Source organism: Melanostigma gelatinosum, assembly GCF_949748355.1.
Source record: "Melanostigma gelatinosum genome assembly, chromosome: 22".
NCBI lineage: Eukaryota > Metazoa > Chordata > Actinopteri > Perciformes > Zoarcidae > Melanostigma > Melanostigma gelatinosum.
This window is the reverse complement of record NC_136655.1, coordinates 390,082-406,948: the sequence shown is the minus strand read 5'-3', so window position 1 is coordinate 406,948 and position 16,867 is coordinate 390,082. Positions and strand designations below refer to the sequence as shown.

Below are 16,867 nucleotides of genomic sequence, written 5' to 3'. Positions count from 1 at the left end.
ATTATCTCATGTTAATATAACTCATTATCTCACGTTAATATATCTCATTATCTCACGTTAATATATCTCATTATCTCACGTTAATATATCTCATTATCTCATGTTAATATATCTCATTATCTCACGTTAATATATCTCATTATCTCACGTTAATATATCTCATTATCTCACGTCAATATTTCTCATTATCTCATGTTAATATATCTCATTATCTCATGTTAATATATCTCATTATCTCATGTTAATATATCTCATTATCTCACGTTAATATATCTCATTATCTCACGTTAATATATCTCATTATCTCACGTTAATATATCTCATTATCTCATGTTAATATATCTCATTATCTCATGTTAATATATCTCATTAGCTCACGTTAATATATCTCATTAGCTCACGTTAATATATCTCATTAGCTCACGTTAATATATCTCATTAGCTCACGTTAATATATCTCATTAGCTCACGTTAATATTTCTCATTATCTCACGTTAATATGTCATTATCTCACGTTAATATGTCATTATCTCACGTTAATGTCTCATTAGCTCACGTTAATATATCTCATTATCTCACGTTAATATATCTCATTATCTCACGTTAATATATCTCACGTTAATATATCTCATTATGTCACGTTAATATATCTCATGATCTCACGTTAATATATCATTATCTCACGTTTAATATATCTCATGTTAATATGTCTATCTCACGTTAATATATCTCATTATCTCACGTTAATATATCTCATTATCTCACGTTTAATATATCTCATGTTAATATGTCTAATTATCTCACGTTAATATCTCACGTGACTATATCTCATTATCTCATGTTAATATATCTCATGATCTCATGTTAATATATCTCATTATCTCATGTTAATATATCTCATTATCTCATGTTGATATATCTCATCATCTCATGTTAATATATCTCATTATCTCATGTTAATATATCTCATTATCTCATGTTGATATATCTCATCATCTCATGTTAATATATCTCATTATCTCATGTTAATGTATCTCATGTTAATATATCTCATTATCTCATGTTAACATATCATTATCTCATGTTAATATATCTCATTATCTCATGTTAACATATCATTATCTCATGTTAATATATCTCATTATCTCATGTTAATATATCTCATCATCTCATGTTAATATATCTCATTATCTCATGTTAATGTATCCCACATTAATATATCTCATTATCTCATGTTAACATATCATTATCTCATGTTAATATATCTAATTATCTCATGTTAATATATCATTATCTCATGTTAATATATCTCATTATCTCATGTTAATATATCATGTTAATATATCATTATCTCATGTTAATATATCTCATTATCTCATGTTAATATATCATGTTAATATAGCTCATCATCTCATGTTAATATATCTCATTATCTCATGTTAATATATCTCCATCTCATGTTAATATATCTCATGTTAATATATCTCATCATCTCATGTTAATATATCTCATTGTCTCACGTTAACATATCATTATCTCATGTAATATATCTCATCATCTCATGTTAATATATATCATGATCTCATGTTAATATATCTCATCATCTCATGTTAATATATATCATGATCTCATGTTAATATATCTCATCATCTCATGTTAATATATATCATTATCGCATGTTAATATATCTCATGTTAATATATCCCATCATCTCATGTTAATATATCTCATGTTAATATATCTCATCATCTCATGTCAATATATCTCATGTTAATATATCTCATTATCTCATGTTAATATGTCTCATGTTAATATATCTCATAATCTCATGTTAATATATCTCATCATCTCATGTTAATATATCTCATCATCTCATGTTAATATATCTCATCATCTCATGTTAATATATCTCATTATCTCATGTTAATATGTCTCATGTTAATATATCTCATCATCTCATGTTAATATATCTCATCATCTCATGTTAATATATCTCATCATCTCATGTTAATATATCTCATCATCTCATGTTAATATATCTCATCATCTCATGTTAATATATCTCATCATCTCATGTTAATATATCTCATCATCTCATGTTAATATATCTCATCATCTCATGTTAATATATCTCATCATCTCATGTTAATACATCTCATCATCTCATTTAAATACATCTCATCTCATGTTAATATGTCTCATGTTAATATATCTCATGATCTCATGTTAGTACATCTCATTATCTCACGTTAATATGTCTCATTATCTCACGTTAATATATCTCATGATCTCATGTTAATACATCTCATCATCTCATGTTAATACATCTCATTATCTCATGTTAATACATCTCATTATCTCACATTAATATATCTCATTATCTCATGTTACTATATCTCATGTTTATATATCATTATCTCATGTTAATATATCATTATCTCATGTTAATATATCTCATAATCTCACGTTAATATATCTCATGTTAATATATCTCATTATCTCATGTTAATATATCTCATAATCTCACGTTAATATATCTCATTATCTCACGTTAATATATCTCATGTTCATACATCTCATCTCATGTTAATACATCTCATCAACATTTTAATATATCATCATCTCATGTTAATATATCATCACCTCATGTTAATATATCTCATCATCTTTTTAATATATCATCATCTCATGTTCATACATCTCATCACCTGATGTTAATATAATCGTTTTCTTACTCTGTGGTGTTTCCTCAGCTACCGTCCCTACACATACCGTCACTTCGCCCCCCCCACCACCCCCTGCAGTACCGACCTGTGTGACAGCGACTACACTCCTGGCCGTCGGGCTCCTCTGAAGTCTTCTTCTGGTGCTAAAGGTTACACCAGCGACCTGAACTACGACTCTGAGCCTCTTCCTCCTCCTCCGACCCCGAGGAGTCAGTACCTGTCAGCTGAGGAGAACTGTGAGAGCTGTCCTCCTTCTCCTTTCACCGAGAGAAGCTACTCTCACCACCTCTACCCGCCGCCTCCATCGCCCTGCACGGACTCCTCCTGAGCATCCACAATGCACCTCTCCACTGCCCTGCCCCCACAGAACACGCCCCCCACTGTAAATAGCAATTGTGCATAAAAGAGGTTAAAGAGGCTGATGAAGAGGAGGAAACATTTGTACAGTGAAAAAGAGAAAAGCATATTTATATATTTTCTATACAGTTTACTGATGATGTCATAGAGGTTTGTATTAAGACATTTGTACATTTTATCAGAAAAGTTTTTATTAAAATCAACACAAATATTAAGTTGCCTTAAACTGGGAGAACAAGAGGCCGAAGGACAAAAAGCTCACAGAGGGATGGTTTAACTTATCTGATGCCAAATATCAAAAACATCAACAGGAGAAGAAAAGGAGGAGGAGGAGAGCGCCCCCCTGTGGTGTCTGTAGTTACCATGTAAACTGGAGAACGCGGTACTTTGATTTACGGTTTACCTCCTCAGTTAGAAAACAGTGTCTGATGGATGAGTCATGTGATGAGTCATGTAGCAATAACACAACATATTTATTAATCAATCAAACAGGAGGTGCTCTGTATTTACGAGGCAGCAGAGGATCAATAAGTTTGATTCAACTCTACGGAGGCCCTGAAGTATAGACGCTCATTGACACCAGGAAAAGCAGAAAAGGGTCCAGCCAGTAATTTTTGAGATTTTCTCATCATTTTGAGATATTAAGTCATCATTGTTAGAACGTTTCTCGTGTTTTGAGAATGTTTTTCATGATTTTGACTTAAAGTATTTTTTGTCATCATATTGTCAGAGATGGACTTCTGTACTTCCTCCATGAGGCAGGAAGTGCTGCTAGAACGTGAATCTGAAGACAATCAGCCTCTTGGTTTTTGTTTTGTTTGTTTGTCACTAGAAACGGCTTCTTGCTCTTGTCCCTTCAGGGCCTCCGTACTAAACACTTAAACATGTCAGACATCAGGTGTCTCATGTCTCATCGGGATGAAAACCAAAACGTTGTGTTTTGATTGACGACGTCGTCGATTCTCGTTTATTTTCTCGTGAACTCGATCTCGTGCCTGAAAAGTTCTCGTCTTCATCTTCACGTTTTTATTTTAACGAAATGCTCGATAGTATTTTTGTACCACATGTTGTGTAGATATCGTATTTATAAACTATTTAGAAATTCATTGTAAATCTTTACTTTTACTTTTCATTCCGTCTTTTTTTATATCGATTTGTAATATTTTTCTACAAAGTTTCACTCAAAACGTTCAAATGACAATCTCAGAAGAACAAATCAACAAATCCAGGTTTCTGGTGTTCGTGAGTCATTGATCTGTTTTCTGTTGTCGTGACGACATAAATGTATTTTTCTCGTTTTAACTTCCTGTCGTGAACAGAATCTCTAATCTGACAATCTTAATGTTTGCACTTTGTTCCTATTTTTTAATGACATCATCCGTCTTAATGAGACGATTTTCATTTTTACAAACAGGCTGAAATATTTAATCTTTTCTCATTTTAGAAAATATTAAATTGCAGAAAATCAGTGATTCATTCAAATAATCTCATGTCATATTTTTCAGATGTTTTTTTAAGTAATTAGAAAATCTAATTAAAATATTTTCTGAATAAAAAGCAGTAAAATTGTCTGACGATGTTTCGAAGTTTGTCATTTGATACTTTGAGGAATAAAACGTTTTTCGGCTAAAAAAAACTTTATGAAACAAGATTAATTCTTAAATATTAAATTAAACAGTCTAACATGAAACTGGAAACTATTTAATAAAAAACTTAGACGAAAACCAGCTTGAATATTCGTCTTTATTTTAGAATACTAATTTCACTCGTTAAAGTTTTTGAAATTTTCTAGAAATAATAGTTTGAATCCAACAAAGTCCTGAAAGATGTTTTACTGTTTATAATGAAACTAAATGAATGAAAACAAATGATTGATCATTTATTATTTATTAATCACATCGTCGTTAGGAGTCGTTTCTCTTTGTCTGCACTTTAAACTTCTATTTGTTTTTTAAAACAAAGATGTCCGACTTTGTTTCCTTGTTGTTTTAACCTCATTTTACATATTTCTTTCATAATTTGTACCGTTTTTAAAAGGTTTTATGAACTTAATCAAATGTGTTTGAAGTCAAAGAACAAAATATTTAATCTGTTGAATCTGAAAGGAATCAAAGTTATTTCATTTTTAAAAGTACAAATTCATAATTTAAGAGAATAAATAAAACCAGCAGGTATTAATATTACAAATGACAGGTGTGAAGGCTGGCTATCAAATAATATTTATAATACGGATATTAATATATAACATTTCTATAAAAACGCAAACATTTCTCAAATGTCAAAACATTTTAGTTTATTTTAAGTCTTCATTGACAGATGACATTAAAGAGAAAATTACTTTTATTGTTTGAAATCTTTCAGTTTTATGACAAAAAGTTTAGAAGTGTCAGTCGGTTCAGAAGGTCGTAGGTTCGATGCCCTAAATACAAAACAAGTTGTTGATTCTCTGATTTCAGGCTTTTGATCTTTTTAGTTTTTGGTTGAAATGTAAAAATGTCGAGTCGTCATTATTTGTATATTTTTTAAAGCACTTTTTTCTCCAAGTTGTCTGGATTCATTAGTTTTCTCTCACGGTGCTCCATCAAGCTGCTGTTTGTTCCACTAATTATTGTTTGTTTACCTGTAAACATGAACACCTGGACCTGTAGTTTACCTGTAGACCTGTTCAGCCAACCAGCTGCCCGCAGAAACCTGTAACTCATGAAATGATTTTTCCTTTTTGTTGAATATAAAGTGAGTGAACTTTACGTCTGTGTGGTTTTATTAATTATATTATAATTATATTTATATATATTTATATATATATATATTATACATATATTTATATAAATTATATAAATAATACTTTCTGCTGGGCGTATATGATTGGCTAGAATCTAAAATATATATATATATATATATATATATATTGTGGTTATTACGGTAATTGTACCACGCCCCTTTAGTCTCACTCTGTGCGCAGATTGGACGGCTCCTCTCACGTGGTGAGGGAACAGCGGAAGAAGAAAACTCCGCAGCAGAAAAGAAGGTGAGGAAATATACAAAAGAGAAAACTAATGGTTTTAACGAATAAAACCGGTAAAGATACGTCATCACCGGGTCCAGTAAGAAGCTCTACGTGGTCGGTACCGGACCCGGTGTACAAACGTAACGTTAGTGATTTAGGTCAGGTTTGTGACAGTTAGCGTCCATTTCCGTTAAGAGAAAGTGAAAATATGAAGAGATATGAGACATAAATATGATATTAAACCGATAAACCGGAGATATTAATGATTAATGATATCTATGTTGATTAATCGATGAGCTCACGTTAGCTCACGGAATTAATTAACACATATTTACGTGTTTTTACGTCTCTGGAGTTTTTTGTTGTTTTCGGGCCTGAAAACGGGAGTTTCCCACCTACGTACAGATACGTCATGACGTAAGGAAAGGTTACGTAGCGAGATGTAAAGTTTATTTATATATTTATGTCATTTTTAGATAAAAAATTAAATAGACTCGTGTTGATTCATCAGCAGCAGCACAGAGACTAAATTATAATTATTAAAATAAGAATAAAAGAGAATTATAATGTTTTGTTATTTTAATATTTGTTCTGGATTATTTCTGTTTTTACTGATTTTTGACATTTTACAAAACAATCCCCAAAACCCAGAAAATGATAAATAATAAACAGTAAAGAATGTCCATAAGTAATTATTTAATGCATTAATTAATCATCAGCTTTTAAAAATCTGTGAATCGTTGAAATCATTTCAAAGTAAAACGTCGTCTGATGTTTGAGTTCAAATCAGAAACTAGTGAGGCTTCATTGATCATATTCATCGTATTCATCAGTATATATGTCTCATTGATCATATTCATCGTATTCATCAGTATATATGTCTCATTGATCATATTCATCGTATTCATCAGTATATATGTCTCATTGATCGTATTCATCAGTATATATGTCTCATTGATCGTATTCATCAGTATATATGTCTCATTGATCGTATTCATCGTATTCATCAGTATATATGTCTCATTGATCATATTCATCGTATTCATCAGTATATATGTCTCATTGATCATATTCATCGTATTCATCAGTATATATGTCTCATTGATCATATTCATCGTATTCATCAGTATATATGTCTCATTGATCGTATTCATCGTATTCATCAGTATATATGTCTCATTGATCGTATTCATCAGTATATATGTCTCATTGATCGTATTCATCAGTATATATGTCTCATTGATCGTATTCATCAGTATATATGTCTCATTGATCATATTCATCGTATTCATCAGTATATATGTCTCATTGATCGTATTCATCAGTATATATGTCTCATTGATCATATTCATCGTATTCATCAGTATATATGTCTCATTGATCGTATTCATCAGTATATATGTCTCATTCATCGTATTCATCAGTATATATGTCTCATTGATCGTATTCATCAGTATATATGTCTCATTGATCATATTCATCAGTATATATGTCTCATTGATCATATTCATCAGTATATATGTCTCATTGATCGTATTCATCAGTATATATGTCTCATTGATCGTATTCATCAGTATATATGTCTCATTGATCGTATTCATCAGTATATATGTCTCATTCATCGTATTCATCAGTATATATGTCTCATTGATCGTATTCATCAGTATATATGTCTCATTGATCGTATTCATCAGTATATATGTCTCATTGATCGTATTCATCAGTATATATGTCTCATTGATCGTATTCATCAGTATATATGTCTCATTGATCATATTCATCAGTATATATGTCTCATTGATCGTATTCATCTGTATATATGTCTCATTGATCGTATTCATCTGTATATATGTCTCATTGATCGTATTCATCAGTATATATGTCTCATTGATCGTATTCATCTGTATATATGTCTCATTGATCGTATTCATCAGTATATATGTCTCATTGATCGTATTCATCTGTATATATGTCTCATTGATCGTATTCATCTGTATATATGTCTCATTGATCGTATTCATCGGTATATATGTCTCATTGATCGTATTCATCTGTATATATGTCTCATTGATCGTATTCATCAGTATATATGTCTCATTGATCGTATTCATCAGTATATATGTCTCATTGATCGTATTCATCAGTATATATGTCTCATTGATCATATTCATCAGTATATATGTCTCATTGATCATATTCATCAGTATATATGTCTCATTCATCGTATTCATCGGTATATATGTCTCATTGATCACATTGATCGTATTCATCAGTATATATGTCTCATTGATCGTATTCATCAGTATATATGTCTCATTGATCATATTCATCGTATTCATCAGTATATATGTCTCATTGATCATATTCATCAGTATATATGTCTCATTGATCGTATTCATCAGTATATATGTCTCATTGATCGTATTCATCAGTATATATGTCTCATTGATCGTATTCATCAGTATATATGTCTCATTCATCGTATTCATCAGTATATATGTCTCATTGATCGTATTCATCTGTATATATGTCTCATTGATCGTATTCATCAGTATATATGTCTCATTGATCATATTCATCAGTATATATGTCTCATTGATCGTATTCATCAGTATATATGTCTCATTGATCGTATTCATCTGTATATATGTCTCATTGATCGTATTCATCAGTATATATGTCTCATTGATCGTATTCATCAGTATATATGTCTCATTGATCGTATTCATCTGTATATATGTCTCATTGATCGTATTCATCAGTATATATGTCTCATTGATCGTATTCATCAGTATATATGTCTCATTGATCGTATTCATCTGTATATATGTCTCATTGATCGTATTCATCTGTATATATGTCTCATTGATCGTATTCATCGGTATATATGTCTCATTGATCGTATTCATCTGTATATATGTCTCATTGATCGTATTCATCAGTATATATGTCTCATTGATCGTATTCATCAGTATATATGTCTCATTGATCGTATTCATCAGTATATATGTCTCATTGATCATATTCATCAGTATATATGTCTCATTGATCATATTCATCAGTATATATGTCTCATTCATCGTATTCATCGGTATATATGTCTCATTGATCGTATTCATCAGTATATATGTCTCATTGATCGTATTCATCAGTATATATGTCTCATTGATCGTATTCATCAGTATATATGTCTCATTGATCATATTCATCGTATTCATCAGTATATATGTCTCATTGATCATATTCATCAGTATATATGTCTCATTGATCGTATTCATCAGTATATATGTCTCATTGATCGTATTCATCAGTATATATGTCTCATTGATCGTATTCATCAGTATATATGTCTCATTCATCGTATTCATCTGTATATATGTCTCATTGATCGTATTCATCTGTATATATGTCTCATTGATCGTATTCATCAGTATATATGTCTCATTGATCGTATTCATCTGTATATATGTCTCATTGATCGTATTCATCAGTATATATGTCTCATTGATCGTATTCATCTGTATATATGTCTCATTGATCGTATTCATCAGTATATATGTCTCATTGATCATATTCATCAGTATATATGTCTCATTGATCGTATTCATCAGTATATATGTCTCATTGATCGTATTCATCTGTATATATGTCTCATTGATCGTATTCATCTGTATATATGTCTCATTGATCGTATTCATCGGTATATATGTCTCATTGATCGTATTCATCGGTATATATGTCTCATTGATCGTATTCATCAGTATATATGTCTCATTGATCGTATTCATCAGTATATATGTCTCATTGATCATATTCATCGTATTCATCAGTATATATGTCTCATTGATCATATTCATCAGTATATATGTCTCATTGATCGTATTCATCAGTATATATGTCTCATTGATCGTATTCATCAGTATATATGTCTCATTGATCGTATTCATCAGTATATATGTCTCATTGATCGTATTCATCAGTATATATGTCTCATTGATCGTATTCATCGGTATATATGTCTCATTGATCGTATTCATCAGTATATATGTCTCATTGATCGTATTCATCAGTATATATGTCTCATTGATCGTATTCATCAGTATATATGTCTCATTGATCGTATTCATCAGTATATATGTCTCATTGATCATATTCATCGTATTCATCAGTATATATGTCTCATTGATCATATTCATCGTATTCATCAGTATATATGTCTCATTGATCATATTCATCAGTATATATGTCTCATTGATCATATTCATCAGTATATATGTCTCATTGATCGTATTCATCAGTATATATGTCTCATTGATCGTATTCATCGGTATATATGTCTCATTGATCATATTCATCAGTATATATGTCTCATTGATCATATTCATCAGTATATATGTCTCATTGATCGTATTCATCAGTATATATGTCTCATTGATCGTATTCATCAGTATATATGTCTCATTGATCGTATTCATCAGTATATATGTCTCATTGATCGTATTCATCAGTATATATGTCTCATTGATCGTATTCATCAGTATATATGTCTCATTGATCGTATTCATCGGTATATATGTCTCATTGATCGTATTCATCAGTATATATGTCTCATTGATCGTATTCATCAGTATATATGTCTCATTGATCGTATTCATCTGTATATATGTCTCATTGATCGTATTCATCTGTATATATGTCTCATTGATCGTATTCATCAGTATATATGTCTCATTGATCATATTCATCGTATTCATCAGTATATATGTCTCATTGATCATATTCATCAGTATATATGTCTCATTGATCGTATTCATCGGTATATATGTCTCATTGATCGTATTCATCGGTATATATGTCTCATTGATCGTATTCATCAGTATATATGTCTCATTGATCGTATTCATCAGTATATATGTCTCATTGATCGTATTCATCGGTATATATGTCTCATTGATCATATTCATCGTATTCATCAGTATATATGTCTCATTGATCATATTCATCAGTATATATGTCTCATTGATCGTATTCATCAGTATATATGTCTCATTGATCGTATTCATCAGTATATATGTCTCATTGATCGTATTCATCAGTATATATGTCTCATTGATCATATTCATCGTATTCATCAGTATATATGTCTCATTGATCATATTCATCAGTATATATGTCTCATTGATCGTATTCATCAGTATATATGTCTCATTGATCGTATTCATCAGTATATATGTCTCATTGATCATATTCATCGTATTCATCAGTATATATGTCTCATTGATCATATTCATCAGTATATATGTCTCATTGATCGTATTCATCAGTATATATGTCTCATTGATCGTATTCATCAGTATATATGTCTCATTGATCGTATTCATCAGTATATATGTCTCATTGATCGTATTCATCAGTATATATGTCTCATTGATCGTATTCATCAGTATATATGTCTCATTGATCATATTCATCGTATTCATCAGTATATATGTCTCATTGATCGTATTCATCAGTATATATGTCTCATTGATCGTATTCATCAGTATATATGTCTCATTGATCGTATTCATCAGTATATATGTCTCATTGATCGTATTCATCAGTATATATGTCTCATTGATCGTATTCATCAGTATATATGTCTCATTGATCATATTCATCAGTATATATGTCTCATTGATCGTATTCATCTGTATATATGTCTCATTGATCGTATTCATCAGTATATATGTCTCATTGATCGTATTCATCTGTATATATGTCTCATTGATCGTATTCATCTGTATATATGTCTCATTGATCGTATTCATCGGTATATATGTCTCATTGATCGTATTCATCAGTATATATGTCTCATTGATCGTATTCATCAGTATATATGTCTCATTGATCGTATTCATCAGTATATATGTCTCATTGATCGTATTCATCGGTATATATGTCTCATTGATCGTATTCATCGGTATATATGTCTCATTGATCGTATTCATCAGTATATATGTCTCATTGATCGTATTCATCAGTATATATGTCTCATTGATCGTATTCATCAGTATATATGTCTCATTGATCGTATTCATCAGTATATATGTCTCATTGATCGTATTCATCAGTATATATGTCTCATTGATCGTATTCATCAGTATATATGTCTCATTGATCGTATTCATCTGTATATATGTCTCATTGATCGTATTCATCTGTATATATGTCTCATTGATCGTATTCATCGGTATATATGTCTCATTGATCGTATTCATCAGTATATATGTCTCATTGATCGTATTCATCAGTATATATGTCTCATTGATCGTATTCATCAGTATATATGTCTCATTGATCGTATTCATCAGTATATATGTCTCATTGATCGTATTCATCAGTATATATGTCTCATTGATCATATTCATCGTATTCATCAGTATATATGTCTCATTGATCGTATTCATCAGTATATATGTCTCATTGATCATATTCATCGTATTCATCAGTATATATGTCTCATTGATCATATTCATCAGTATATATGTCTCATTGATCGTATTCATCGGTATATATGTCTCATTGATCATATTCATCAGTATATATGTCTCATTGATCGTATTCATCGGTATATATGTCTCATTGATCGTATTCATCGGTATATATGTCTCATTGATCGTATTCATCAGTATATATGTCTCATTCATCGTATTCATCAGTATATATGTCTCATTGATCGTATTCATCAGTATATATGTCTCATTGATCGTATTCATCGGTATATATGTCTCATTGATCGTATTCATCGGTATATATGTCTCATTGATCGTATTCATCAGTATATATGTCTCATTGATCGTATTCATCAGTATATATGTCTCATTGATCGTATTCATCAGTATATATGTCTCATTGATCGTATTCATCAGTATATATGTCTCATTGATCGTATTCATTGGTATATATGTCTCATTCATCGTATTAATATCAATATTGATCGTCTTCTCTTGTCTCCAGGATCAGCTGAGCCTTCAGGATGCAGAGCACCACTAACTACCTGTGGCTGATCTCAGACCTGCTGGGTCAGGGAGCCACGGCCAACGTGTACCGGGGCAGACACAAGGTAGGTCACATGACTCACCTCTCAGCCAATCAGAGTGCAGGGAGGAGTCACATGGACATCTGGATATTTAATTATATTTATTCACTTTTCACTTCTTCTGTTAGAATCTGAGGTTTTATGTCTCACTGGATGTTTTCACTGAGCTGTGTTGTTGTTGTTGTTGTTGTTGTTGTTGTTGTTGTTGTGTAGAAAACCGGAGACCTTTACGCCGTCAAAGTCTTCAACAACCTGAGCTTCTTGAGGCCGCTGGACGTCCAGATGAGAGAGTTCGAGGTTCTGAAGAAACTCAACCACAAGAACATCGTGAAGCTCTTCGCTGTGGAGGAAGAGGTCGGTGAAAAGACAATATAGTCTAAATATTAGTGCTGGATAAGTTAACGTGTTATTATCGCGTTAACGCATTCATTAATTAATGCCGACAACTATTTTATCGCGCGTTAACGCAGTTTATTATTATTAAGCGTACATTTTTAACACAAGAACCGACCGACCGGCAGCGAGCGGTGAACAGCTGTTTGTGTGGCGTCTCTTCCGTCTCCCTTCACCTACATTCCCCTGGGTCCTAAGTCCCTCCATGTACAGCTTCTTATCACCCGCTATGTACCAACGTACATTTATAACAAATATATAACAAATACCACACATATTACGGTAATCAGCGTGTCTGACCACAATACCGAAAAAAGAAATGATTAATTTAAATGATTGTTTTTTGAGTTTTTAAAGTGTTTTGTTTGTAATATGTATAATAAGCATAATTTAGTATCACTACTGAGAATTTAACAAACATAAAAACATGACGTAGATATGTTTGCAGTTCTCAAGGTGTATATTTAAATATCATCTCTTACACATGAAGATAAAGTTGTGAACAACAACCTGATGTGTTTAAAGTGTTTACACAAAATGTTATTGCCCTGTTGTTCATATAGCAGCACTTTAAAATAAAAGTGAGCAATACACTACTTATGAATTCATTGTTGAACTTTGCCATAACAATGAGATTAATCGCAGAAATATCATGCGATTAATTGCAATCGTTGCCCAGCACTAATATATATATATATATTAAGGGTGTAACGATGCGCATATTCGTATTGAACCGTTCGGTACGAGGCTCACGGTTCGGTACGCATGACGAACCGAACAATACGCTTGAATAAAAAAAAGAAAATATTTTTTATTTTATTTTTTTAAACCTTTATTTAACCAGGTAGTCCCATTGAGATTAAAAATCTCTTTTGCAAGATGTAAGTAAGATGTAAGTAAGTAACAACATATTGTTTTTCATGCTTATGTGTTGCTAAGAAGACACCCCAGAAGATGGGTCACTCAGGTATAGTTCCATCATTGTTCAAAGTCAAAGAATAACTTTATGATGTTAGTTGTAATGAATAAATATATTTTAAAATCAAGTACATTTCTCTGGCATTTATAGTTTTCTACTGTACCGAAACGTACCGAACCGTGGCTCCACTGTATCGTACCCAACCCAACTGTGAACTTTGTGAACCGTTACACCCCTAATATATAAAATATATATAAATAAATATGAGTACTTCAGAGAGTATAAAGGTGTGTCCTCTTCAGTCTAACACCCGTCATAAGGTGCTGGTGATGGAGTATTGTCCCTGTGGAAGTCTCTACACCGTCTTGGAGGAATCCTCCAACGCGTACGGACTCCCTGAGGATGAGTTCCTCCTAGTCCTCCACGACGTGGGTCAGTGGGATTCTTAATTATTACCATACCTGTGTACTGTTGGAGGTGTGTCTCCCAGGTGTTCTCTGATTGGCCGTTGTGTGTCTTCAGTGGCAGGTATGAACCACCTGAGAGAGTATGGGATCGTCCACCGAGACATCAAACCAGGAAACATCATGCGAGTGATCGGAGAGGAAGGACGGTCCGTCTACAAGCTCACCGACTTCGGAGCCGCCAGAGAGCTGGAGGACGACGAGCAGTTTGTGTCTCTGTACGGCACCGAGGAATACCTGGTGAGTGACTCACCTGGTGGGGAGGAGTCAGCTGGTGGGGAGGAGTCAGCTGGTGGGGAGGAGTCAGCTGGTGGGGAGAGACTCACCTGGTGGGGAGGAGTCATCTGGTGGGGAGAGACTCACCTGGTGGGGAGGAGTCAGCTGGTGGGGAGGAGTCTGTTGGTGGGGAGGAGTCAGCTGGTGGGGAGGAGTCAGCTGGTGGGGAGGAGTCAGCTGGTGGGGAGGAGTCAGCTGGTGGGGAGGAGTCAGCTGGTGGGGAGGAGTCAGCTGGTGGGGAGGAGTCAGCTGGTGGGGAGAGACTCACCTGGTGGGGAGGAGTCAGCTGGTGGGGAGGAGTCACCTGGTGGGGAGAGACTCACCTGGTGGGGAGAGACTCACCTGGTGGGGAGAGACTCACCTGGTGGGGAGGAGTCAGCTGGTAGGGAGGAGTCAGCTGGTGGGGAGAGACTCAGCTGGTGGGGAGAGACTCAGCTGGTGGGGAGAGACTCACCTGGTGAGTAAGGGGTCACCTGGTAGGTAAGACTCACCTGGTGGGGAGGAGTCACCTGCTGGGAGGAGTCACCTGGTGGGAGGGGTCACCTGGTGAAATTAGCGTCAGCTCTCATCCTTCAGGTTGTATCATCTTGTCCACCTGAAGACGTTCAGGTGAAGGTTTGGTCACCTGTTGAACTCTTCTTCTTCGTGTGTTTGCAGCACCCCGACATGTACGAGCGAGCCGTGCTGAGGAAAGACCACCAGAAGAAGTACGGAGCCACGGTGGACCTGTGGAGCATCGGGGTCACCTTCTACCACGCCGCCACCGGCAGTCTGCCTTTCAGACCGTTTGAAGGGCCACGCAGGAACAAGGAAGTCATGTAAGAGTCCCGCTGCTTTATGAGGAGGAGAAGAAGAAGAAACAGGAAGCTGAGCTTGTTTGTTGTCGTCTCTCAGGTATAAAATCATCACAGAGAAACCGTCCGGAACGATCTCAGGACACCAGAAGTGTGAGAACGGGAAGATCGAGTGGACCACTGAGATGCCTGTTTCATGCAGTCTGTCCAAGTAAGAAGTATTTAAAGAAGTACAAGTACTTCAGAGAGAGAAGAGGAAGTATTTAAAGAAGTAGAAGTACCTCAGACAGAGAAGAGGAGGTATTTAAAGAAGTAGAAGTACTCTGGTCTATGACCTGGACTCTGACCCGGTCTCTAGACCCTGACCTGGTCTCTGGTGTTTCAGGGGTCTCCAAAGCCTCCTGACTCCGGTCCTGGCTAACATCCTGGAGGCGGATCAGGAGAAGTGTTGGGGCTTCGATCAGTTCTTCGCTGAAACAAACGACATTCTTCACCGAACCGTCGTCAATGTGTTCAGTCTGCAGCAGGCGGCGCTGCATCACGTGTACATCCACGAGTACAACACGTAAGAATGTCTGTAATATATGTGTATATATTATATATCATGATATTCTGTTGAATATAAAATCATTTATAAAACTCTGCACTGCTTCAAAAGATGAGATGTATTCATCAAATCTGTTAAAACAAGGTGTTTCTTTGTAAAAAACACAGAAAAGCTGATCTGTTGACTGATTTAAGAGCTCCATGAGTCCCATATTTCTATATTTTCAATCTTTATTCTCATCAGGAGACTATAAGAGAGCCGGAGACCGTATCCCAGCATGCACTAAGCCAAAGGCATGGTTTA

The 16,867-nt window shown here is 33.8% G+C and overlaps 2 protein-coding genes across 4 annotated transcripts in view; both read left to right on the top strand.

Moving 5' to 3' along the window:
• Nucleotides 1-5,772, top strand: part of lrp6 (low density lipoprotein receptor-related protein 6) — a 42,503-nt gene extending 36,731 nt beyond the window's left edge. For both annotated transcript variants that reach the window (XM_079294532.1, XM_079294531.1), the window contains exon 23: nucleotides 2,754-5,772. In XM_079294532.1, coding sequence (XP_079150658.1) covers nucleotides 2,754-3,054 — 301 coding nt within the window. In that variant the 3' untranslated portion in view covers nucleotides 3,055-5,772. The remainder of the gene's footprint in view (nucleotides 1-2,753) is intronic.
• Nucleotides 5,773-6,071: 299 nt separating this feature from the next.
• The window catches only part of tbk1 (TANK-binding kinase 1), a 31,159-nt gene continuing 20,363 nt past the window's right edge, over nucleotides 6,072-16,867 (top strand). For both annotated transcript variants that reach the window (XM_079294809.1, XM_079294808.1), the window contains exons 1-8: nucleotides 6,072-6,111; nucleotides 13,090-13,195; nucleotides 13,385-13,525; nucleotides 14,786-14,915; nucleotides 15,006-15,187; nucleotides 15,881-16,041; nucleotides 16,118-16,228; nucleotides 16,403-16,582. In XM_079294809.1, the coding sequence (XP_079150935.1) occupies nucleotides 13,109-13,195; nucleotides 13,385-13,525; nucleotides 14,786-14,915; nucleotides 15,006-15,187; nucleotides 15,881-16,041; nucleotides 16,118-16,228; nucleotides 16,403-16,582 (992 nt within the window). In that variant the 5' untranslated portion in view covers nucleotides 6,072-6,111; nucleotides 13,090-13,108. The remainder of the gene's footprint in view (nucleotides 6,112-13,089; nucleotides 13,196-13,384; nucleotides 13,526-14,785; nucleotides 14,916-15,005; nucleotides 15,188-15,880; nucleotides 16,042-16,117; nucleotides 16,229-16,402; nucleotides 16,583-16,867) is intronic.